This window comes from Eumetopias jubatus, unplaced genomic scaffold (assembly GCF_037043125.1).
Source record: "Eumetopias jubatus isolate StellerSeaLion01/CBP00866 unplaced genomic scaffold, mEumJub1_p1.0 scaffold_13, whole genome shotgun sequence".
Lineage (NCBI taxonomy): Eukaryota > Metazoa > Chordata > Mammalia > Carnivora > Otariidae > Eumetopias > Eumetopias jubatus.
In genome coordinates this window covers 6,147,930-6,173,298 of record NW_028274819.1, presented here as the reverse complement: position 1 = coordinate 6,173,298, position 25,369 = coordinate 6,147,930, and the positions used below count along the sequence as shown (strand labels likewise).

Sequence of the window (25,369 nt, the reverse complement as noted above, 5' to 3'; positions counted from 1 at the left end):
AGAAGAGCTGGGGGGTGGGTGTAGAAGGTCCAGAAGACAGCCTTGGTCGGTGTAGCCGAGCCTATGGCCTCTTCCCCTGCAGGAGAAGCTGGAACGTGTGATCCTGGGGACTAAGGCGGCTCAGCAGCACCCGGAAGAAGTCCGGAGCCTCTGGCAGACCTGCAGGGAGCTCATGTTCTCTCTGGAGCCGAGGCTTCGACACCTTGGGCTGGGGAAAGAGGTGAGGCCCCCCAACCTTAACAGGAGAGTGGAGGGCATCCTTTGGAGTCACCTGGCATGGAGGGAAGGATACCGCGTAAGGAGGCAGTGGGCTTCAGTTTTGTCATTTGTAAACTAGGAAGCAAGTTGGATGGAATGCTTTCTGGATGCCCTTCCGGTTCTGACAGCCTGCAGAAGGGAAGAAGAGAAGAGCTGAGAGCTCAAGGGAGCTGAGGAGGGGAAGATGGGAAAGGAGGGAGCCCAGGCTTCCCGCCTCTGGAGGCCCCTTGGCAGCCACGTGGTGTGAAGGACATGGCGAGCCTTCAGGGTGGGCCAGCCCGCAAAAGGGTGGAGCAGAGCTGCAGGAAGGCTGGGGATGGGCCTCTGTGTGTGATTTGTGTTACGGTTTTCTCCCCTGAGAAAGAGATGAGAGGGGGCAGGGTGGAGGCTGCTGGGAGGAAGTGCAGGAAGCCAGGGGCTGGGGGGAATGTGTCCCGACCTCGGCAGCTCCTCCTCCCATCTGTCCCTTTCCCCGACAGGGAATCACCACCTACTTCTCTGGGGATTGCACCATGGAAGATGCCAAACTGGCCCAAGACTTTCTGGACTCACAGGTTTGAGGGTTGGGGAACTTGGGACAGTGGGTTGACAGGGCCTCCTCGCCATTGGCACCCACTCCCAGATCTCAGCTTGGGTCCGGAGACACGGCGTCCTGGGCATTTGAGGCAGAAAAGACTTGGGAATCCTTGTCTAAGAGTTGGCCTGGCTCCAGCGAGGAAGACGTTCCCACACGTGCCAGTGATGGAGCTGCCCCTGCCCGCCCCAGGCCGAAGGCCTTCGTGACAGCCTGAGGGCAGGACAGTGGAGACATCAGAGCTGCTCCAATTAGGTCCTGGAGTCCCTTATGGGGTTCACCTCCCAGCAACAGTTTCCACGTGCACTGCCTTGCGTAGGCCTGGGTCAGCTGACACAGTGGGGTCAGCACTCAGTAAACTTAGTGCTCAGCGTATAGAGCAGAGCGTCTCGGGGAGCCCGGCCTGGCCTGCCCACCTGCTCTCTCCCCATCACTGCGGACTCAGGCACGATACCCCAGACGCCCCAGCCTGCTTTGCCTCTGTACCTTCTCTCCCTGGTGTGAACCCGTTTCCCTCCTCCCACCTTGCGGCCCCCTCTGGACTTACTCTTCTTCCCCAAACCCCTGCCCTGGTCTTTTCCAGAACCTCAGTGCCTACAACACGCGACTCTTCAAGGGCGTCAGCCAGGATGGGAAGCCCTGCTACGAGGTGCGGCTGGCTTCTGTGCTTGGCATGGGTGAGCTGCTTCACACACCCCTTCTACTCCCTCCTCAGCACTCCTGGCCCCAGGGAGGGGGAGGGGGCCGGACTGAAGACGGGGGTTACTGGGCCCCGCAGGGAGGGACAGGCTTAATAGTTCCGGCACACGTTGACTGCAGACTTACTAGGCGCCGTGCTCCCTGCTGTGCTCTGCGTCCGGTGGTACCTGGGGGGGGACACGAGCTGCAGGGCTGGCTGTGACAGTAAAGATACAGGGGGAGACATGAGAGCAGGGAGAGGGGTTCCATGCCACTTGGTGGATGTTATGGCGACAAGCCTCTGACGGTCCCCATCCTTCAGGCAGTGGCACAAAAGATAATCCGTGTGAACAATGGGAGCAGAGCCTGGGCCACCTGCCGCGTGGCAGGCTAGAAGAGAAATCCAAACCGCCCATCAGTGAAGGCTTAGTGGAAGAGGTGACCCGATGGGTCTTGGAGGTTCGGGAGAACGTAGAAAGGGGGAGGTGGCGAACATACTATAGTCTGCTTTTTAAATATCTCCCAGAGTACCCTCAGGGTAAAGCCCAAATCCACCTCCGCGGGCTCTAGCACTCAGAACTCTTCACAGGTGAAGACTATTGTACATTTGCCTAAACCAGAAGGGAACTTAACCGGCTTGGGTAATTAAGAAGCCCGGAGTAGGATGGCTTCAAGCACAGCTGGACCCAGCTGCTCGGACCGTGTTCCGAGAGATTTCTCTCTGTGCCTGGGGTCCTTTCTCTCACTTCATCCATGGCGTGTTCCTCCCACACAGGCCCTGATAGACACCAGCCTGGCCACTCCAGCAGAAAGAGGGCCCCTTTCTCTCAGAAGTTTCTTCAATAAGGTCTGGGAGTGGCTCTAGTTTCTCTATTTTGGGTCCCGTATTTATCTGTGAACCAATCCCTGTGGCCAAGGGACAGATAGATCTCTGATTGTCTGGACCCTGATCCCAAGCCTGCCTCAGAGCCGGGTGATGATGAGGTCAGCCCCTCCCATGCACCTGAATTGGAGGTGGGGAGAGGAGGATTCTCAGAGGAAAATTGGGGTCCAGACCCCTATGAGGACCTTTGCAACCTGGCCCTCCCTTTTCCACTTGCCAGCCCCCAGCCCCATATCCCTGCCCACCTCCCACTTAGACTCTGTGCCCCAGGCATACTTGGTAGTTTACTGAAAACCCCGTGCTGTCACATATGCCGTCCAGAACTTTGCACGGTCTGTCCCCTTTCCCACATCGAAGTCCTCCCTCTCATCTACACATTCTCGTGATGAACACCTGCTCATCACCTTCTCCAGGACCCTGCCCTGTCCTTCCATGACTTTCTCTTTTCCCGTCAGCACACCCAGTAACTGCCCAGGCTTTTTTGTTGTTGCTGTTGACTGCCGGCTCCTCAAGAGGAGGAATTGTGTGTTTCACTGACCACTGTCTCCCCAGTGGCTAGCATTTGGTAGAAGCTCAGATCTTTGGTGTGGGGGTAGATGAAGATGGCACCCTCTGATGGAGGGAACGGTGTGAACCCCAGAGCATGGTGGAGGGAAAGTTTAGGGATTGGCACATTGTTGGATTTGACCGAGGAGAGTGAGGCTCTGGAGCCAGGCTGCCTGAGTGCACTTGGTGTGTTATCTCTTGCTGTGTACAGATGACCCCCAAATTTAGGGTTATAAGCCCACCTCTTCACGCTCACAGACTCTGCGGGTCAGGAATTGGGATGGGACACAATTGGAACAGCTTGTGCCTGGTGACAGTGTCCGAGGCCTCAGCTGGGGAGACTTGGAGGCTGGGGTGCCATCAGCAGCCAGGGGCTGGAATCACCTGCAGGCACACTCCCACGGCCGATGAAAGATGCTGGCTGTCAGCTGGGACCTCAGCAGGGGCTATGGGCCAGAACGCCTCACATGGCTTCTTCACATTGCCCATGTTGGCTGGCCTCCACCAGTGAGCGTCCCAAGAGAGCCACCTTGGGTAGCTTGGTGGACACCCCAAGAGAGCCATCTTGGGTGGACAAAAGCTGTGTCACCTTTTATGACCTGGCCTTGGCAGTCCCGTGGCATCACTTCTGCTAGAGTCACAAGCCTGCCCAGCGTCAGGAGGAGGGCCAAGAGCCCCCACTTCCTGATGGGGGATGTCACCTTGGGAGGTGGGAGACACTGTGTTTCTCTTTTTTCTTTTACAACATAACCTAGAAATATATCCTACTGCTCAGCGGCAACAAGCAAAACACAACAAATCACCACAAATGTAGTGGCATAAAATAACCTAAAGTTATTCTGTTACTGCTCTGGGGGTCCAAAGTCTGAAACAAGACTCCAGTTCCTTCTGGGACCTCCAGGGGGTGATTTGTTTCCTTGCCTCTCTCAGCTTCAGCTTCTAGAGGCTGCCTGCTTTCCTTGGCTCATGTCCCCTTCCCCCAACCCCCCCCCCAGCATCTTCTCTCACCGTACCTCCTACTTCCTGTTCACCGTCTCATCTCTTTATAAGGCTCCTTACATTTCGGGGTTCACTGTCTTTCTAAATACAGTTTGCCACCCTAGGTTTGAATCCTGCTGTGCCACTTGCTGCCCGTGTGACCTTTGGAAACTTACTTTACTTCTCCGTGCCTTAGTTTCCCCATCTGTAAAATGGAGATAACTCCCCCCAGAGTTGATGTGAGGCTTAAATGAGTTAACTGTATACATATTTTTTGAAAATGAAAGTTTATACTAATTTCTGTAGGCAGTGGGGAGTCATTGAAGATCTTAGAGTAAGAGTGTCATGGTGAGAAGCTTGCTGGGGTGTCTTACGCTAGCTTTTTCCCTGAGCAATCCTTCTTCCCTCAGAGCCTGCTCTGCATTCTGAAATGACTTCCAAGCTGAAGAGCTACGAATTCCGGGGGAGCCATTTCCAGGTGACTCGGGGGGACTACGCCCCTATCCTGCAGAAGGTGGTGGAGCACCTGGAGAAGGCCAAGGTAGGGCTGGCTGGGGGCTGAGGGGTGCAAGCTCCAGATCCCTCTGGACAGCAAAGACAGGTGTTGGGACAGGTGGGTGGCCTGAGGCTGACCGACCCCTGCTCACCCCCAGGCGTATGCAGCCAACAGCCAGCAGGAACAGATGCTGGCTCAGTACATAGAAAGTTTCACCCAGGGCTCCATCGAGGCCCACAAGAGGGGCTCCCGCTTCTGGATACAGGACAAAGGCCCCATCGTGGAGAGGTGAGGCACCAGCCTTCACCCCGGCTGCCCCCCTCCTGCCTGCCCCTCTTCCATCTCTGCCCTTTACTCCCCCAGTTACATCGGGTTCATCGAGAGCTACCGAGACCCCTTTGGTTCCCGTGGAGAGTTTGAAGGTAACTCCTGGGAGGAGGGGGGTCAGCTTGCAAACGCTTACCCCAGTACCCCCTGAAGGTTCTCCCCTCCCCCCCTTGGCAATAATACTACAAATAACCAGAACCAATGTTGATGATTTACCAGGCACTGGGCACTTAGCTATAGGAGCTTGTTTGGACACTGTCCTGTGACAATTACTGTCCTCACTTTATGGAAGTGGTTATCGAGGCATAGTTGGTGAGTGGCTGAGCCTGGCACCTTGGCTCTGAGCCACTTTGCTGTGCTGTCTCATCCGGGCACAGGCTGTGGCCGTTCCGAGCCCGGCTTTGCCACTCACAGGCTGTGTGACCTCCCCAGCTGGGTAAACCCCATATCTGAGCATCGGTCACTCCCTTCTGGGTGTCGTGGGAAGTGAGGTATTATAGGCCGGCTGCTCAACACAACACCAGGCACATAAAAGGTCCTGGGTAAATAGGAGCATAATTAACATCATGCCTGGGAACTTGACTTGGCTACTGTCATCCCAGGGCAGGTGGGAGGCCGCCTTGGCCCCCCATGCCTATACCCATACCCCCACCCGTTCGAGGCAGGGCATCCAGCCTGAGGATTTAGACTTCTGTGCCAGGCCTTATCGTCCCCAGCCCATGGGGATAGAGTCTGGAAAATCCAACTGCTAGAAGCCAGAGAAATTAGCTTGGGAGGAGAGAGGAAAGCCCCAACAGCTGGTGGGGGGCTTAGATCTGAGCCCAAAGATGCAGGCCCAGGGCACAGGTGGTACAGGGGCCAGAGGGGCGGACAGGTGTGCACACCTGCAGCTTCCCTGCCTGGGTCCTGATTCTCCAGGCCTTTCTGAGGGCCAGGACCCCAGACCATCCTAAGCGGCCTTGATCTCAGAGGTCCTCTCTTTACCTAACTCCTTGTAGTTACTAGAAAAGTAGTCCAGGGGCACCTGGCTGGCTCAGTCAGTAGAGCAGGTGACTCTTGATCTCAAGGTTGTGAGTTCGAGCCCCACATTGGGTATAGAGGTTACTTAAAAATAAAATCTTAAAAAAATAAATAAATAAATAAAATCTTAAAAAAAGAGAGGAAAAGTAGTCCGTGTTCACAGTCACAAATTTTGGAAAACATACTAAAGAAATCATCCGTGATTCCTCCCACCTCAAGGTTAAAATTGGGAGTGTACATTGTGGGGGGGGTTTGTTTTTATTTATTTATTTTAAGATTTATCTATTTATTTATTTTAGAGATAGAGTGCAAGCAGAGGGAGGGGCAGAGGGAGAGAGAGAATCTACAAGCAGCCTCCCAGGCTGAGCAGGGAGCCCGATGCGGGGCTCGATCCCAGGACCCTGAGATCATGACCTGACCTGAAACCAAGAGTTGGCCACACAACCGACTGAGCCACCCAGGCGCCCCTCTTTTTTATTTTTATATAGAGCTATAAATGCTTAAAAATATGTGTGTGTGTGTGTGTGTGTGTGTGTGTGTGTGTGATTTAAAAAAATCCATGTTTGTTTTGAGTAATTGGAACAATACAGAAGTATGTAGGATAAAATGTGAAATTGGTCCCCTGTGACACTCCCCTCTAGAGGTCACCGCAGTTCACACAGTTGAGTGCAGGTCTTTCCAGAGCTTTGTTTAAGCACACACACAAAACTTTTAATTTATCCAGGTAGGTGAGATTATGCTCTATGGATTGTTCTGCCACTTGCTTTCTTCACTGAATATTTTAGGTATCTTTTCATATCAATATGTATAGACCTACCATCTTCTTTTTATTTTTATTTATTTATTTTCTTAAATAGGCTCCATGCCCAATCTGGAGCTTGAACTCATGACCCTGAGATCAAGGGTCACATGCTCTACCGACTGAGCCAGCCAGACTCTCCCATGTTCTTTTTATTTTTTATTTTTTTATTTTTATTTTTTAAAAATTTTATTTATTTGTTGGAGAGAGAAAGAGAGCAAGAGAGCACAGAGGGAGAGAGAGAAACAGACTCCCCGCTGAGCAGGGAGCCTGATGCAGGGCTCGATCCCAAGACCCTGAGATCATGACCTGAGCCAAAGGCAGATGTTTAACCGACTGAGCCACCCAGGCACAGGCATGCCATCCCCCCATGTTCTTTTTAATAGCTGCGTAATATTAGAATTTCCCATGACATCTGCTATTGTACGACATGACTAACAGTTGCATGGCGTGCCATCATATAGCTGCCCCCTAATTTATTTAAACAATCCCGGAGGTTGCTTTTTCTTCTTTGCTGTTTTAATCATCTTATCTTCCTGACCTGCTATGCCAATTCCACCTGACACGGTGGCTCCAGACAGGGAAGCTTTGCCAGGTGTAACCCTTGGCCAAGTTAATCCATTCTTTGCAGGAGCCTGACCGCACAGTAGTCTAGGCCAGGCCTTTGCAAGGCATAGCTCATGCAGGGTTCACAGGAATTACACCAAGAAGGGTTCAGTGCTAAGCAGTAAGGGGTCTTGCTTGCAGGACTCTTCAGTACCTCTAATATGCAAATGTACATTAAGAATCTCTAAGAAGTTAGGGATAGAGCATATAGTATTATCCAAACTTATTTGACCAGGAAGCTCTTTCTTTATGAAGGCTCTCATAGAAACTACGTGTTACAGAGTGCAACTTTGGAAACAGAAACCGGAAGCTAGGATCTCCAACCGCATTAAACCTAAAAGGATCAGTCCCAGGCCTCCTGCATAGCAGCCTCAGTCACCACCTCTCAAGCCAGATGCTCTAGCCTTGCAGGACAGTTCAGTTGCCCCCAAAAGAACATGTTTTTTGCTCATGCAGTCCCTTCTATTGGGAATCTGATCTTCACCCACCACCCTCTATGTGCTCCCCGCCATCTCCTTTAAGATCCATCTCAGATGTTACCCAGTGAAGCCTTCTCTATATCTCACCCACCTCAGTGACCTCCATGAAGATGAGACCAGGCCTGGGTCCCTGTTCTCCCCACTGGCCCACAAAGGGTACTGCACACAGCAGACATGTAGTGCCTGCATGATGGCCAGAGGGGTCACGGAGTTGAGTGGGGTACGGGACCCCTCCCAAACCCTGCCAGCCCACAGCCCACTCTCTCCCTACAGGCTTTGTGGCCATGGTGAACAAGGCCATGAGTGCCAAGTTTGAGTGTCTGGTGGCAAGTGCAGAACAGCTGCTGAAGGAACTGCCCTGGCCCCCGGCCTTCGAGAAGGACAAGTTCCTCACCCCCGACTTCACCTCCCTGGATGTTCTCACCTTCTCTGGCTCTGGCATCCCTGCTGGCATCAACATCCCCAACTGTGAGCTTCCTCAAGCTGCAACAATGTCCCCTAGGGGTCGCCCCTCCCCCTGCACACAGTTGCCCTGGCCCCATGCCCTGCTCAGTTCTCCATCCCAGCCTGGTCCTCTTGTCTGGACTCCTTATCTGTGGCCCTTGATGTTTGCCCCTTCTCCCTGGTTCCCTCCCTACCTTCTCCAGATGACGACCTGAGGCAGACAGATGGCTTCAAGAATGTCTCACTGGGGAACGTGCTGGCTGTGGCCTATGCCACGCAGCGGGAGAAGCTGACCTTCCTGGAGGAGGAGGACAAGGTGGGCACCAGCAGCCCACGGGTTCGGGGCGGGCCTGGCCTGATGGCTGACACAAGAAGTCAGGGGGCCCAGTGCAGGGAGAGGAAAGAGCACGGCAGCCGGCCTGGTGGCCCTGAGACTTGGCCTGTTTGCTCACCTGTCAAACTGTGGAGGCAGTCCCTTCCTCCAGGTTGGGATGGGATGGGCCAAGCGGGGGGCCCCCATGGAGCCTGGCAGGAAGGCGGCCACAGGCCCTCGGTTTGGCAGCAGGGGCATCAGCAGGCCATGTGGCTGTGGTGGGGCCGTAGGCAGCATGGGCCTCTGCTTGTCTTGGCAGGACCTGTACATCCGCTGGAAGGGGCCCTCCTTTGATGTGCAGGTGGGACTGCATGAGCTGCTGGGCCATGGCAGCGGCAAGCTCTTCGTGCAGGTGAGAACTCGCCCGCAGCTCCCCTCCCCCATGATCAACCCCATCAGGGTGAAGCCGCTTCCGTCTTTGTCCTCACGGGCTTTGGATTAGGTGGGGAAAATGGCCCCTAAAGGAGGGAAGTTCCTATCTCACCCTCCCCCGAGATGTCCCAGGAGCCCCAAGGGTACAGGGTCCTCAGGACAGTCCAGCTGAGGTCTCCTTCACAGGAAGAGTGGCTTGGCTCAGGCCAAGGAAGCCTGCCCTGGAGGTGGGACTCAGACAGCCCAGGGACAGGGAGGCTGTGAGGCGCAGTCTGTGCAGGCTCCCAGTCCTGAGGCTGAAGCATGGTGTGTCTCTGGACTACTATTCCCTAGAACCTGTGCGTTTCCAGGTATTAACAGGGAGTGAGTCACTTCTTGTCAGCCCCTTCCTACCAGCCAATCAGAGTGGCTGGAGCCCCTGGGGCACCCACTCAGGGAATACAAAGAAGACAGACAGCCTTTCTGCCAGGCTGAGGAGAGCCCATGATGGACCCCTAGCACGGAGCTGCACAGATGAGATGACCAGCGGGGGGTGGGGGGTGGGGGGTAGGGCCAGGGCATCAGAGAGAGCGGGGTTCTGGTTTGGGTATGCTCCCTGTGAGGTGGGGCACGTCACTGAATCAGGAGGGGCTGGAGGTCAGGGCGATTCAGAGAGCAGCTAATGGGGGCAGCAGCCTGGCAAACTTTGTCCTTGTCCAAGCTTTGAAGTCACAGGGAAATGGGGACAAATGTGGCCACTCTGTGTCCTTGCACAAGTCAGTTCTCCTTACTGAACCTCAGTTGGCCCATCTGTGAAACAGGGACCCTGACTCCTACTATGGGCCATCATGAGGAATAAAAGCAAAGCCCTAGGGCTTGCCTGACACCGTAGGCCCTCTGGAAATGGGTTTACTGTAAAGAGATAGTGTGCGTGGAGGTTATGTGCTCTGATTCCACGTTGGGGCTCATAGTCTCTGGACTTCATTTTCCTCCTCTGTGAAGTGGGGTAATAGAACCTTCCTGGGGGGAGGTGGTTGTGAGGAATAAATGGATGGAGCATGAAAGACACTTGGCATGTGGAGTGGATAGCGAGGCTGATGCTTATTGAAGGTATATGCTGCCAGCATGGGGAGAGGGGCTGGGAAGCGCGTAGGGGAGCAGCATCCCACCTTCTAGCCCATCCACTGGCACATATCTGGGGTCCAGAGACCGTGGGTCTGGGTTTTCACGTGGCTGGGGGCTCTGAGAGGGCAGCCAGGGTCAGAGGACTCTGGTTTGGAGGCGGCAGCACGAGGATGGCGCTCAAATCCCCAGGCTGAAGTACTGGGCTGGGGCAGAGGCACCTTTCCCTCACTTGCCCTATGTCCTGACCCTTCTACAGGATGAGAAAGGAGCATTTAACTTTGACCAGGAGACAGTGATCAACCCAGAGACGGGGGAGCAGGTGAGGGCGGCCTCGGCGGAGCCCCCGGGTGCTGGGGGGGCTGGGTATGCTGGGGTGGCAGCTACTCCTAAGCCTACTTCCCGGGCTTCCCCTCCCAGATTCAGAGCTGGTACCGGAGTGGGGAGACCTGGGACAGCAAGTTCAGCACCATCGCCTCTAGCTACGAAGAATGCCGGGCTGAAAGTGTGGGCCTCTACCTCTGCCTCAACCGCCAAGTTCTGGAGTACGGGCAGCAGGCATGGGGGGTGGGCCTCCCTTGTGGACAGAAGGCGTACTGGCGGGGGTCAGAACCCAGGCAGCCTCTGACTGCCCCTGCCACCTCCCTGTCCCTCCCCCAGGATCTTTGGCTTCGAGGGGGCTGATGCAGAAGACGTGATCTATGTGAACTGGCTCAACATGGTTCGGGCTGGGCTGCTTGCTCTGGAGTTTTATACCCCTGAGACCTCCAGCTGGAGACAGGTGGGAGCCAGCAGAGAGCCGGCAGGGGGAGGCCTGCAGGGGGGGCCAAGGTCAGGATTCTAGGTGTAAGGATGGGACAACCTTATCTACCTAAGAGGCACATGAAGTGGGTTTAATCCCAGACTCCACTGCTTATGGGGGTAAGTCACACTGTTGTGAGCCTCAGTGTCCCTGACTGTGCAATGGGAATAATAATCTCCCTGCCCACCTCTGAGGGCGAAATCAGATGAGGTGATTTTATAGGACTGCTAATAGCTGACTTGCATCAGACTTAACTCTGCAACACACAGTTCTAAGCACTTTATTTGAATTAACTCTTTGTTCCCCTTGTCAACCCCAGGAGGTAGGTGCTATTATTACTCTCATTTTAGAGATGAGGAAATTGAGGCACAAAGACATTGAGTAACTTGCTGTTAAGTAGCAGAGCCAGGATTCAAATCCAAGCAGTCTACCTCCAGAGCTGTTGGGCTAGGCTGCTCAGTTATGAGATGTACTTTGGAAATAGGGTAAACAACAGGAATGTTCTTAAAAGTCATACAAGTCTGTTTCGAGGACGCAATCTTTTTTTTTTTTTTTAATATTTATTTATTTATTTATTTGAGAGAGAGAGAATGAGAGATAGAGAGCATGAGAGGGAAGAGGGTCAGAGGGAGAAGCAGACTCCCTGCTGAGCAGGGAGCCCGATGTGGGACTCGATCCCGGGACTCCAGGATCATGACCTGAGCCGAAGGCAGTCGCTTAACCAACTGAGCCACCCAGGCGCCCGAGGACGCAATCTTATGTCATCAGAAGAATACACGTTTTAGAGTCAGGAAACTTAGGTCTGAGTCCTTGATCTCCCTTAACAGCTGTGTGACCCTGAGCAAGTCACTTCACCTCTCTGGGCCTCTTTTGTCATCTGTAAACTGGGGTTCATGATGCCCACTTGCTCCCACTGTTGAATGCAAACAAGATTGTAGAAGAGAAAGTGCTTGGTGACCTGGATTGTGGGGGACCCCTGGGGGTATCTGCTATCATCAGGTGGGGTCTGGAGCAGCAAAGGGCATGGTGGTTGGCAAGGGGGGTACATGGCTCTGAGACCTGCCTGGAAATGGCCTTCCTGTTTCCCAGGGCAGCCTGCCTTCCCTTATGAGCAGAGAGGAGAGGATACATTTAAGGGGAGAGGAATAGGCAGAAAAAGACCCACAGGGGTGAGGGAGAATGAAGGGGTAAGAATAACTGACAATTAATGAGCACATACTGTATATCAGGCTTTGGACCAAGCTTTTGATATGTCGTATCTCAGGGATGTAAATAATTCCTTTCTTCTTGGCTCCTGCAGGCCCACATGCAGGCCCGGTTTGTGATCCTGAGGGTCTTGCTGGAGGCTGGCGAGGGACTCGTTACTGTCACTCCCACCACAGGCGCTGATGGGCGCCCAGATGCCCAGGTCCGCCTTGACCGCAACAAGATCCGGCCTGTGGGCAAGCCCGCCCTGGAGCGGTTCCTGAGGAAACTTCAGGTAAGCGGAGCCCTCTTGCCTTCCAGCTTCACCCTGTCTCCTCCCCTCTAGTACTGCCTCGTAACCTTCTGATCGTCCTTGTGTTTGTTGGTTTGTTCATTCATTCATTCATTCATTCATTCATCAGACAAGTATGTATACTGAGTGTTACCATATGCCAGGCACTGAGCATAAGTTGTAAGCAGTTTCTTATGTTGTAGTGAACATGTAAACAATAAGCGAATGAGATGATTTCAAATCATGACCAGAGCTGTAAAGACAATAAAACTTGGTGATACGATAGCAAGTGAAATTGGAGGGAAAAGGAATGCAGAGCCTCCTTAGCCTGGGTGGTCAGGGAAGGCTTCTTGGAGGAGATGGCGTTTAAGCTGAAATTTGAGTGCCAGGCAGGAACCAGCTATGAGAAGGTCTGAGAGCAGAAGAAACAAAGCACAAAGTCTGGTTTGGGGACTGGACTGAGCTTTGTGGGTTGAGGGACAGAAGGAAGCCTGGAGCTTAGTAAGTGAAAGACAGTGGTCAGCGTGGCCTCGGCTTCCCTCCCACGTAGGGATGCTTAGAGTCGGGACTGTTTGGGGTTCTGATGTCAGTATTAACCAGCCGTGTAACTGGGGTAACATACTCTGCCTTGCTGGGCCCCACTTTTCTCATCTGTTAAATGGGATACATCGCCTGCCTCACCTGGCAAAAAGCAAATGACACGACATACTGAGCAAATAGAATGTTGTGATTCCAAGCCCATGTGACATTAAGTGTGGTCCATGGACTAGCAGCATCAGCATCACCCAGAAGCAGCCTCCAAATGCAGATTCCTGGGCCACCACCCCAGACCTGATTCAGAAATTGTGAGAGCAGGACCCAGGAATCTGCATGTTTACCTGCCTGCCAGGTGAGTCTGACATTCAGCAAAGTTTGAGAACCACTCAAGGCCCACTCTTCACTGCAGTACCTTCCAGTGGAACTGGGTCCTGCCAGCTTTTTCAATTGATAAAAGGCCCAGCCTTCAATTCAGCAAATACCTCCATGATTATACTCCCACCTATTTCCAGAAAGGATTTAAGGCACTTTTTAATAAAAGATATGTGTTTGGCCATTAAAATACAATAAAATTAGAAATTAAAAATCAGGGGCACCTGGGTGACTTGGTAGGTTGAGCATCTGCCTTCAGCTCAGGTCATGATCCCAGGGTCCCAGGATCGAGTCCCGCGTCAGGCTCCCTGCTCGGTAGGGAGCCTGCTTCTCCCTTTCCTGCTCCCCCTGCTTGTGCTCACTCTCTCTCTCTCTCTCTGTCAAATAAATAAATAAAATCTTTAAAAAAAAAAAAAAGAAAGAAATTAAAAAGCAGGGGCACCTGGGTGGCTCAGTCAGTTAAGCTTCTGCCTTTGGCTTAGGTCATGATTTCCAGGATCCTGGGATCGAGGCCCACGTTGGGCTCCCTGCTCAGCCTCTCCCCCCCACTCATGTGCTCTCTCTCTCTTGCTATGCTCTCTCTCTCAGATAAATAAAATCTTTTTTTTTTTTTAAGATTTTATTTATTTGACAGAGAGAGACACAGTGAGAGAGGGAACACAAGCAGGGGGAGTGGGAGAGGGAGAAGCAGGCTTCCCGAGGAGCAGGGAGCCTGATGTGGGGCTCGATCCCAGGACCCTGGGACCATGGCCTGAGCCAAGGGCAGACGCGTAACGACTGAGCCACCCAGGAGCCCCTCAGATAAATAAAATCTTAAAAAAAGAAATCAGTAGTGGTGCCTGGGTGGCTCAGTCATTAAGCCTCTGCCTTTGGCTCAGGTCATGGTCCCAGGGTCCATGCTTCTCCCTCTCCCACTCCCCCTGCTTGTGTTCCCTCTCTCCCTATGTCTCTCTCTGTCAAACAAATAAATAAAATCTTAAAAAAAAATCAGTAGGGGGCCTGGGGGGCTCAGTCGGTTAAGTGTCTGACTCTTGATTTCAGCTCAGTTCGTAATCTCAGGGTCCTGGGATCGAGCCCTGCATAGGGCTCTGCACTCGGCATGGAGTCTGCTGGAGATTCTCCCCCTCTCCCCTTTGCTCTGCTCCTCCCCCTGTCCATGCACACTCTATCTCTCTCAAATAAATAAATAAAATCTTAAAAAAAAATCACTAGATGCAAAATGCAATATGGGTCTTAGATCTGGAATAGTAAAAAGGTCATTAATGGGACAACTAGTGAAATCTAAAAATGCCTAGAGTTTAGTTGATAGTAATGTGCCAATTTTGTACAGCGTTAACCGGAGAAACCGGACAAGGGGCATAGGCAAACTCTCTGTTCTATCTTTGCAATTTTTCTATCTTGAATTATTCTAGTTTGTTAATGATAATAAGTCACTAGATGAAGGAATCAAATCTGCCAAATCCTAGTCCAGTATCGAACTGTGCCTGAGTAGTGAACAAGCACAGAATGTTCCATTCTAGGGAGTGAACCAGTTGGGTCTCTGTATGAGAGGAATCATTCAGCAGGACAGTCACCTCAGCAATAGCTTTTTTATAGAAGATACAGAATATGGAAGCGTTGTTGGTGTGGCTATTTGTCTTATCAGCCCCCTAGCCAAAGCCAAGAGCACAGCAATGAGACAGCAAGTAGCAAGTAGGGAAGGTGAAGGCAATTTCCACGAGGAGAAGCTTCTGTCAAGGTCACAAACACGGTCCATTTTGGCCCACCTTGTATTGTGAAAATTGGCAGGGTTGGGTATAAATCTGTATTTCTGGCTTCTTGGAAGGACTGGCATCAATAGGCTCAAATCCCATGTAAACAACTGGCTGAAACTGAGCAGCAGCCACCACATTTGGGCATTTGGGCATGGCATGACTCTCCAGTTGGCCAGCCTGCTCCCTATTATCTGTCCTGCCTCCCATTGGCATTGATGTTACCAGCTCTCTGGTTTAAGCTGGTGGGATCTAATGTGTCGGCTTGATGAATGTGTCTCCACTACTTTCTGTGTGCTCAGTACTATTGGGAAGAGAGAAAGAAGAGATGTTCTCTTTAACTGTCCCTCTGGAGGACTCCCCCATCCCTTGAAGAATCCTTATAATCTTGCTGGAGTGGTCGGGGGTGGGAGGGATGGGGTGGCTGGGTGATGGACATTGGGGAAGATATGTGCTACGGTGAGCACTGTGAATTGCGTAAGACTGTTGAATCACAGATCTGTACTTCTGAAACAACGCAACATATTTTAAGAAAAAAGAAAAAGAAGAAGATAGCAGGAGAGGAAGAATGAAGGGGAGTAAGTCAGAGGGGGAGACGAGCCAGGAGAGATGATGGACTCTGAAAAACAAACTGAGGTTTCTGGAGGGGAGGAGGGTGGGGGGATGGGTTAGCCTGGTGATGGGTATTAAGGAGGGCACATTCTGCATGGAGCACTGGGTGTTATGAACAAACAATGAATCATGGAACAGTACACCAAAACAAATTATGTAATATATGGTGATTAACATAACAATAAAAAATTAAAAAAAAAAAGAATCCTTATAATCCTGGGTCTTACTTGGAGGGAGCCATAGTAGGAGTCCTACTTTGCCACCTTCAAATCAGTAGAGGTAAGGATCAGACCCACAAAATGTCAGATATTTGGAAAAGAACCAAATGGAACTCCCAGAAATAAACTGTAACACCACTGAAACTAAAAATAGGCAGGATAAACAGGTTTGAGATCCAGCTAAAGATAAAAGAAAATATACAGTATGTAGCACAGAGACCAAGGTAGAAAATTTAAGAGAGGTGAAGAGTCGTGGGGGACAGTGTGGAAAAGTCTAAGGTATGTAAACAAAGCTCCAAATGAAAGGAGAGGGAGAAGGTAGGAAAAGGCATATATTAAAAGAAAAAATGGCTGAGAATTTCCTAGAGCTGATTAAAGGCCCAGTTCATAAATTCATCAAGTTTAAGAATTCAGGGAAGAGAAGGAAATTAAGTAGAAAATAGAGGGAGGAGGGGTGCCTGGGTCGTTCAGTTGGTTAAGCGACTGCCTCTTGATCTTAGCTCAGGTCTTGACCTTGGGGTTGTGAGTTCAAGCCCTATGTTGGGCTCCACACTGGGCAAGGAGCCTAACCTAAAAAAACAAAAAGAAAATAGAAGGAGGAAAATTACAAATATACTAGCGGACACATAGGAGCTGAAATAGAAGTATAGAGAAGACCAAAAAGCCCAAAGTTGGTTTTTGAAAAGATAATAAAATCGACAAACATCTGACAAGATTTGTCAAGAAAAAAAGAGTGAAGGCACAAATAAGAGTAGAAACTTAAAGGGCACATAACTACAAATATAACAGTAACTTACGGCAATAAAATTCACAACTTTGGTGAACTGGACAATTCCTGAGAAAAATAAAACTTGTTAAAGTCCACTCATGAATAGATGACTTGACCAGTTTATAGCCATTATAGAAATTAAATCAGTGGGGGCAACTGGGTGGTTCAGTCGTTAAGTGCCTGCCTTCAGCTCAGGTCATGATCCCGGGGTCCTGGGATCAAGCCTTGCGTTGGGCTCCCTGCTCGGTGGGAAGCCTGCTTCTCCCTCTCCCACTCCCCCTGCTTGTGTTCCCTCTCTCGCTGTGTCTCTCTCTGTCAAATAAATAAATACTTTAAAAAATAAAAAAAAATTAAATCAATGATCTAAAGTCTTCATACAAAAGATACTAAGCCTACAGAGTTTTATAGGTGAATCTTTCAGAATATTCAAGTAACAGATGGTATCAATTTTACATAAACTCTTCCAGGTAATAGAAGAAGAGAGAATATTCTCCACCTCATTTTATTATGCTAGTTTGACCTGGATACCAAAATCAAAGATAGTTCCAGAAAGGAAAATATAAATGCCAAAATTCTAAACAAAATCCTAGCAGACCAAATCCAGAACATACCAATGTGGGTTTATCCCAGAAATGCAAGGTTTATCTAACATTAGAAAATATATTTTTGAAAGTAACCGTATTAACAGATTAAAAGAGAAAAACCATGATCATCTCAATAGATTTTTGAAAAGCTCTTGAAAGTCATTTATATCCATTATGATAAAAACTTTTTTGAAAACTCAGAACTGAAAAGAACTTTTTTTTAAAGATTTATTTATTTGAGGGGCCCCTGGGTGGCTCAGTTGGTTAAGTGCTGGACTCTTAGTTTCCGCTCAGGTCCTGATCTCATGGTCCTGAGGGTGAACCCCTGCATCACAATCCACACTAAGTTTGGAGTCTGCTTAAGATTCTCTCTCCCTCTCCCTCTGCCCTTCCTGCTTGTGCTCACTCACTCTCTCTCTAAAATAAAATACATTGGACACCTGGGTGGCTCAGTCCGTTAAGTGGCTGCCTTCAGCTCAGGTCATGATCCCAGGGTCCTGGGATCGAGTCCCACATAGGGCTCCCTGCTCAGTGGGGAGTCTGCTTCTCCCTCTGCCTCTCTACCCATTTGTGCTTGCTCTCTCTCTCTCACTCTCAAAAATAAATAAATCAATAAATAAAAATAAAAATAAATAAACCTTTAAAAAAAATAAAGATGGGGAAGGGGCAGCAGGAGAGGGAAAAGGAGAGAAGCAGAATCCCCGCTGAGTGGAGTGCGGAGTCTCGGGTCTCAGTTCCATGACCCCGAGATCATGACCTGAGCGAAAACCAAGAATCGGACACTCAACTGACTAAGCCACCCAGGCACCCCAAAAAGAATTTCCTTTTTTTTTTTTCAAAGATTTTATTTATTTGAGAGAGAGAGAATGAGAGCCAGAGAGCACGAGAGGGAAGAGGGTCAGAGGGAGAAGCAGACTCCCCGCCGAGCAGGGAGCCCGACGTGGGACTCGATCCTGGCACTGCAGGATCATGACCTGAGCCGAAGGCAGTTGCTTAACCAACTGAGCCACCCAGGCGCCCAAAAAAAGAATTTTCTTAACTGATAAAGAATGTCTCAGAATCGAAAGTACAGTAACTGTCATCTGTTCAAACACTAAAACATTCCCTTTAAAATCAGAAAAAAAGACAAAAATGCTCCCTATTTCCACTTCTGATTGACAGTTTGCTGAAGGGCTTAGCTTTTGGAAGGAAACAAGACAAAAAATGTAAAGTTTAGGCATTAGGCAGAAATAAAACTCTTCATGTTGCAGATTATATGACTAGGCAAGTCAAAAGAATCTACAAACAAATTGATGAAATCAATAAAAGTTTCACATTGATTTCATCAAAGGTTGAATAAAGTCCCAGGAGGGGGGTGCCTGGTTGGCTCAGTCAGTTAAGCATCTGCCTTTGGCTTAGGTCATGATCCCACGGTTCTGGGATCCTGCTGCCTGTCCAGAGGAGAGCCTGCTTCTCCCTCTCCCTCTGCCCCGACCCCACCCCCCAACGCATGTGCTCTCTCTTGCTCATTCTGCTCTCTCTAAAGTCTTAAAAAAGTCCTAAGAGGGTTTTTCATGGAACTTGACAAGTCTGATTGTGAAATTTATTATTTATTTATTTATAATTTAAGAGTGTGCAAGAGTAGGGGGGCGGTGCAGAGGGAGAGAGAGAATCCCAAGCAGACTCCCCCCTGAGTGTGGAGCCCCGTGCAGGGCTGGATCTCACAACCCTGAGATCATGACCTGAGCCGATGTCAAGAGTTGGACACTCAACTGACTGAGGCACCCAGGTGCACTGATTGTGAAATTTAGATGGAAGCCTAAAGGATCACCAGTAAGAGCCAAGACACTCCTGAAGCAAAACAAGTTGGGGGACTCGTTCCACCAGATACCAAAATTTATTCTAAGATAATTAAGTTCAGTGTGGCCCTGGGGCAGGAATAGACAAATTGACCAGTGGAACAGAATCAAGAAGCAGCATTGACTCTGGTATGTGACAGAAGGGACACTGCAGACCCCTAAAGGAGGGAGGGACCATTTAATAAGTCATGCTGAGACAACAGGTTATCCTCATGGAGAGATGAACTGGATTTCTACCTTCTACCATACACAAAGTCAATCCCAGGATTAACAGCTTACATAGAAAAGGCAAAATTTTTAACAGAGGAGAATATGTTTATGACCTACGAGTGAAGGAAAATTTCTCTAAGCACAGGAAGCACTAGCCATCAAGGAAAAGATCGGTCCCTTTAACTACATGAAAAATAGCTTTTTGGGGGGTGCCTGGCTGGCTCAGTCGGTAGAGCATGTGACTCTTGATCTCGGGGTTGTGAGTTCAAGCCCCACGTTGGATGTAGAGATTACTGAAAAAGAAAGTCTTTTTAAAATAAATAAATAAAATTAAAAATACAAATAAAAATAGCTTTTATTCATCAAAAGTTACCATAAAGAATGTGGGAAGATAAGTTTTAAACTAAGATAGGGTATTTACCACATAATGTGTGAACAAAAGGTTAGTATTTAATATATGAAGAACTTAAAAAAAAAAATGAGGAAGAAAAGACAACCCTGCAGAAAAATAAGCAAAACTCATGAACCGAAGAGGAAAATGAATAACACATCAACTTTTGGGAAGACGTTCTGCCTCTTGAGCAATCAGGAAAGCACAGCTTACCACATGAACTTTATACCCACCAGCTTGGCAAAAATGGAAAACTGCCAACACCACCTGGCATACAGAGCGGTGAGGACTGCCAGCCACTGCCTCCAGGAGCATCAGCTGGTGCAACAACTTTGGAGAGCAATGTGGGCCTGTGAAAGGTGGAACATTCACCTGACCTCCAGACCATTGATTCTCCCGGAGAAACCTGCATCTTCTCCTTCTGTCCATCAGGAGGCATCCAGGGTGTCCATGGCACTGCTGAATGGCAGACAGCACAAGCTGCCCCCATCATGGGAGGGGATTCACCTGTGGGGTGTTTATAAGTGGAACAGTGGACAGCTGTGAGAAGGGTGAACTATGGTTGCATGCCTGAACACAGACGAATCTCACACATACCTCAAGCAGAAAAAGCAAATCACAGGACACAAGCAAAAGTTAAAATAACGTGGTCCAGAGCAGAATTCAGGGAACATAAGGGAATGATAAGCACAGAATCGAGGACTATTTATTTCCTCAGACAGGAAGCCCCAGGATGCAGTCAAGGGAGGAGCTAACATGGGGCGGGTGGCTGGCTCAGTTAGTAGGGCATGCGAGTCTTTTTTTTTTTTTAAGATTTTATTTATTTGAGGGGCGCCTGGGTGGCTCAGTCGGTTGGGTGTCTGCCTCAGGTCATAATCCCAGGGTCCTGGGATCGAGTCCCACATCTGGTTCCCTGCTCAGCGGGGAGTCTGCTTCTCTCTCTCTCTCCCCCTCTAGCCTTCCACCCCTGCTTGTTCTCTCTCCCTCTCTCTCAAATAAATAAATAAAATCTTAAAAAAAAAAGATTTTATTTATTTGGGGGGGGTGAGGGACAGAGGGAGAAGCAGACTCCCCGCTAAGCTGGGAGCCTGATGCAGGGCTCGGTCTTGGGACTCCGGGATCATGACCTGAGCTGAAGGCAGAGGCTCAACTGACTGAGCCACCCAGGCGCCCCAAGCATGCAACTCTTGATGTCAGTGTTGTGAGTTCAAGCCCCACACTGGGCATGGAGCCTACTTAATTAAAAAAATAAAAATTGGGGGCGCCTGGGTGGCTCAGTTGGTTAAGCGACTGCCTTCGGCTCAGATTATGATCCTGGAGTCCTGGGATCGAGTCACGCATTGGGCTCCCTGCTCAGCAGGGAGTCTGCTTCTCCCTCTGACCCTTCTACCTCTCATGCTCTCTGTCTCTCATTCTTTCTCTCTCAAATAAATAAATAAAATCTTTAAAAAAATTTTTTTTAATGTTTTTAATTTTAAAAAGGAAGGAACTAACTCTTAAGCTGGGTGCTAGTTATATGGGTGTCTTATTGTTTTTTATAACCTATGTATTATATTCTTTATAACCTATATATTATAACCTAATATATATATATTATATATTTTGTATGTGTGAAATTTTTTTTTTAAAGAGGATGATGGTAATGCTTGCTCTGTCTCCAGTTCAAATGAGACAACCAAATGAGAAACATTAGCTTCACTTTACTAGGCACTTATTATGAGCTAAGCCCTTGATCTGTATTTCTCCCATATTCAGCACAGTAACACAGTGAGAGAGCAGATACCGTCCAGGGTGAGCACAACCGGCTGGGGCCCCTGGCAAAGCCCCATGGAGGCATGAGGGGTGCCCATGATAGGCACTAATTCCTTCTGCCTTCCCACAGGTGTTGAAGTCCACAGGAGATGTGGCCGGAGGCCGGGCCCTGTATGAGGGGTACGCAGCGGTCACTGATGCGTCCCCTGAGTGCTTCCTCACCCTCAGGGACACAGTGCTGCTCCGCAAGGAATCTCGGAAGCTCATCGTTCAGCCCAACACTCGCCTTGAAGGTAATGGACACCCGAGCCCTCTTTGATGGACAAAAGACGCCTGGAACCCATCCCTGGGCTCAGGAAAGGCTACCTGGGGTGACTCCTGCCTCTCTCCCTCCCTGCCCCAGGCCTCCCCATGCCAAACCCTAGGCCCCGAACCTTGGCATCTGTTACCACCACCCCACACATGCAGGGCTGTGCTGCTTATAAGACAGCAACCAGGGGCGCCTGGGTGGCTCAGTCATTGAGCATCTGCCTTCGGCTCAGGTCATGATCCCAGGGTCCTGGGATCGAGTCCCGCATTGGGCTCCGCGGGAAGCCTGCTTCTCCCTCTCCCACTCCCCCTGCTTGTGTTCCCTCTCTCGCTGTGTCGCTCTGTCAAATAAATAGATAAAATCTTAAAAAAAAAAAAAAAAAAAAAGACAGCAACCAGAGGTTTGCAGAAGACCCGCAGAGCAGGGGCTAGTGGAACAGACAGACCCCAGGCTTATGGGGCGGCCAGGCATGTTCCTGGAGGATCAGGCCTTTCGGTGCCTGGGGACAAGGTGAGGGGCAGGCATGAGTTGGAACCCAGCAGGCTGGTGGAACCCAAGGGACGATGTGACTGCAGAGCCCGGGAGAGAGATGAGCAGCCCCGTGGGCCCCCTCCCATCTCAAGTGATGACTCTCTTTCCCAAAGCCTTGGCCCTGCCTGCCCTACACTTGCACCCATTGTATTAGAGGCCTGTGCTGCATTCACTTTCCTCTCACCTCCTGACCCATCTTTCCTGACGCTTGTCACGTGAGGCACCTGAGCAGAGGCGGTGCCAGGCAGCTGCTCCGTGACCTTGTCTTCATCCATAAAGCCAGTGTGGATTGTGTGCTGACAATTAGCTACTTCCTTCAAGCTCTTACTGCTTTCCATGGCTTCACTCTTTAAATCCTCCCCACAGGGGTGCCTGGCTGGCTCAGGCAGCAGAGCATGCGACCCTTGATCTTGGGGTCGTGAGTTCAAGCCCCCCCCCATTGAGCATAGAGCTCACTTACAAAAATAAAATAGAATAAAATAAATCCTCACCATAACCCAATGAGGTAGTTACAGTTTACATTTTACAGTTAAGAAAACTGAGGCACAGAGACAGAATCATTCGAGGCTTACAGCTCTTTACCGGAGGAGCCTAGAGTCAGATTAAGGGCGCTCCTCACTCCCACAGTCACGGGCAGTTGTGAAGGTTAAATGAAATAATTACCTCCTACAGGCAAGGAAAACACATTTGAAAGGCTTATTTCCAACTCTTTATGTTGCATTCCAGAGGCCCAGGGGATTTGGCCCTGACCCCTGCCAGGCCTCAGGGACCCCTGGCTCACTGGCCTCCAGGCTCATGGCCTTTCCATTTCTCCAACACCCTGAGCTCGCCCCACTCCCCTAGCCTTTGCACTCACTGTCTCCTCTGCTGGGCACAGCCCTCCCCCAATCTTTGGTTGGTCTTTCCTGTCATTTTGGTCTCTGTTAAATGACAACTCCTGGGAGAGGCTGTCCCTGACCCCTCAACCTCAAGCAATCCCTTCATGCACTGTCACTCTGCTATTTTCCTGTCTGCCTTGCTTCCACGTTAGCAGAAACTAGCTAGCATATCCCCAGCAAGTAGCTAGCATAGGGCCTGGCACACAGGAGCTGCTCAATGCATGTCAAATGAGTAAATGGACAAATCATGCCAGACACATAGTAAGTGCTCATTACAACATCATGGCTTTGATTGTCCAGCCCTGTGTGGGCCCTTGGGGATGGAGAGGTGAATCAGACCCAGGCCCTTGCTTCAAGTAGGCCGCAGTCCATTAGGAATAAGACCTAGGGAGAAATGATCACACCCAGGGAGCGTTAATAAGCACCCAAGAGGCCCAAATGGTGGTCAGAACACTTAGAGAAGGGAAGATCACATTCACCTTTGAGGGAATCAGGGAAGGTTCTGAGGAGGAAGTGGTTAAACTAAGCCTGAAGAGCGGGTGGGGTTTTCAAAGGTGTGGTGGTGGTGATGATGGTGATGATGGTAAAGATGATGAGTAACTTTTGAGGACTTCTCTGTGTGCCAGTCACTGGGTAAAACTTTGCATGGATTAACTCCCAACAACCCCAGGGGGAAGTTATTGCCCCCATTTTTCGGCTGGAAACTGAGACACTGAGGGGCCATGTATTTGCCTGAGGTCAACAGTTAGTGGGCGGCAGAACCAGGATTTGAACGTGTACTGTCTGAACCCAAAGCCTGTGCTCTTAGCTAAATACACCCCACAGTGCCACAGAGCACAACAAGGCTCTGTGAGTGGGCAGAGCAGTGGAAGTATGTTGGAGGGAAATGCTTCCCGTGAGTATTCAAGGGACCCTTGGAACAGCCCATGAGTTAAATTGGTACCCTTTTGGCTCTGCTGGGTGCTCGAGATAATGATACCAGTGATAGCTAGCACTTGAGCATTCACTCAAGGCATTACTGTATCTAATCACTGTAGATACTGTGCTCACCCCCACTTTATAGGTGAGGAAAATGAGGCTTAGGTTGTGAAACTTGCCCAAGGTCCCACAGTAGATAGATATAAAGCAATTGTTGGACTGTAAGCTCCTGGAGGCCAAGGACTGTGTGTTTAACCTAACATGGCACCAGAGTATATACTTATTAAGTGAATGAATGAATGAATGAATGCAACAGTTCATTGAATCCTCCCTTTAATGCTTCCTTCTTCATAGAGTTATTGTAAGGATTAAATTAGATGATAAAACACTGAATACAATTTTTTGCACAAGAGCTCAGGAAGAGCTACCTGCACCTATGATTATGATTGTGATTCTCTGCTTCCTATTAAAACCTTTTCCTGCTGCTTTTTCTCTGTCTCCCCAGGCTCAGAAGTTCAGCTTCTCGAGTATGAGGCCTCGGCTGCTGGCCTCATCCGATCCTTCTCCGAGCGCTTTCCAGAGGACGGGCCCGAGTTGGAGGAGGTCCTCACCCAGCTGGCCACAGCTGATGCCCGGTTCTGGAAGTCCCCCAGTGAGGCCCCATCTGGCCAGGCTTGAGACAGATTTATGCAGCTCCTCCCCCAACTTCATCAAACCAGGGCTGCAAGGGGCCCCCCCTTTCCTGTGTGTGCTAGGGGAGGAGCAGGAGCTCGGACCTTGGTGCTACCTCAGCCGAGGGTGGTGACACTAACCCCTTCCATTTGTCGGCACTTTCCAGTTTACCGAGTGCTTCTCCTGTGTTATCTCATTTGGTCTGCACTGCCCTTGGTAGAGTGGGCAAGGCCCGGCTCCTTATCCTGCTTCCCAGATAAGGGAATGGAAGTTCTGAGAAGTGACCTATCTAGATGCTACAGGACTCAAAGCCTCTCCCAGTCCAGTGCTCTTCATGTATTACTTTTATAACCAGAAAATAAACGTAAGAAATCACCACCATCTTTGCGATTTGTGTGAATCTTTGCCTTTGCCTCACTTCTCAGCAGGGTGTAATGGGATTAAGGCCTGGGAAAGGGAAGGAAGGTCAGTTTTAGGTTCCCCTCTACAACAGGATTTTGGTATCACCTCTAAACGAGGGGGCACAGCCACAAGGAGGAACGTGGCACAATTTTTACAGTCCTCCTTTGTGGCATTTCCTGTATTTTAAAATATTCCAGGAACCTAAACACTGGAAACTCTCAATTTCAGTCAATCCTAGGATTTAATCTCTTAACCCTGTGCTTTGTTTCTCTGAACCCAGACCTCTAGAATAAGGTGGGAAGAAAGGACATGGCCCCTTTTCAACCGGGTTAACCATGAGGAGGAAGAGGGTGTAGTATTAGTTTTGCTCCTCAGAAACACTAGAAAGGCTGCTCTCCAGGCCAGAGGGTC

General features: G+C 49.9%; 1 protein-coding gene across 5 annotated transcripts in view; it reads left to right on the top strand.

Moving 5' to 3' along the window:
• Positions 1 to 24,937, top strand: part of DPP3 (dipeptidyl peptidase 3) — a 37,025-nt gene extending 12,088 nt beyond the window's left edge. For all 5 annotated transcript variants that reach the window (XM_028118207.2, XM_028118206.2, XM_028118208.2 and 2 more), the window contains 15 exons: positions 83 to 220; positions 738 to 812; positions 1,416 to 1,509; positions 4,328 to 4,458; positions 4,571 to 4,701; positions 4,777 to 4,835; positions 7,918 to 8,112; positions 8,292 to 8,404; positions 8,721 to 8,813; positions 10,194 to 10,256; positions 10,355 to 10,479; positions 10,595 to 10,715; positions 12,037 to 12,216; positions 21,378 to 21,540; positions 24,390 to 24,937. In XM_028118207.2, the coding sequence (XP_027974008.2) occupies positions 83 to 220; positions 738 to 812; positions 1,416 to 1,509; positions 4,328 to 4,458; positions 4,571 to 4,701; positions 4,777 to 4,835; positions 7,918 to 8,112; positions 8,292 to 8,404; positions 8,721 to 8,813; positions 10,194 to 10,256; positions 10,355 to 10,479; positions 10,595 to 10,715; positions 12,037 to 12,216; positions 21,378 to 21,540; positions 24,390 to 24,562 (1,854 nt within the window). In that variant the 3' untranslated portion in view covers positions 24,563 to 24,937. The remainder of the gene's footprint in view (positions 1 to 82; positions 221 to 737; positions 813 to 1,415; positions 1,510 to 4,327; positions 4,459 to 4,570; positions 4,702 to 4,776; positions 4,836 to 7,917; positions 8,113 to 8,291; positions 8,405 to 8,720; positions 8,814 to 10,193; positions 10,257 to 10,354; positions 10,480 to 10,594; positions 10,716 to 12,036; positions 12,217 to 21,377; positions 21,541 to 24,389) is intronic.
• The last annotated feature ends 432 nt before the right edge of the window (positions 24,938 to 25,369 follow it).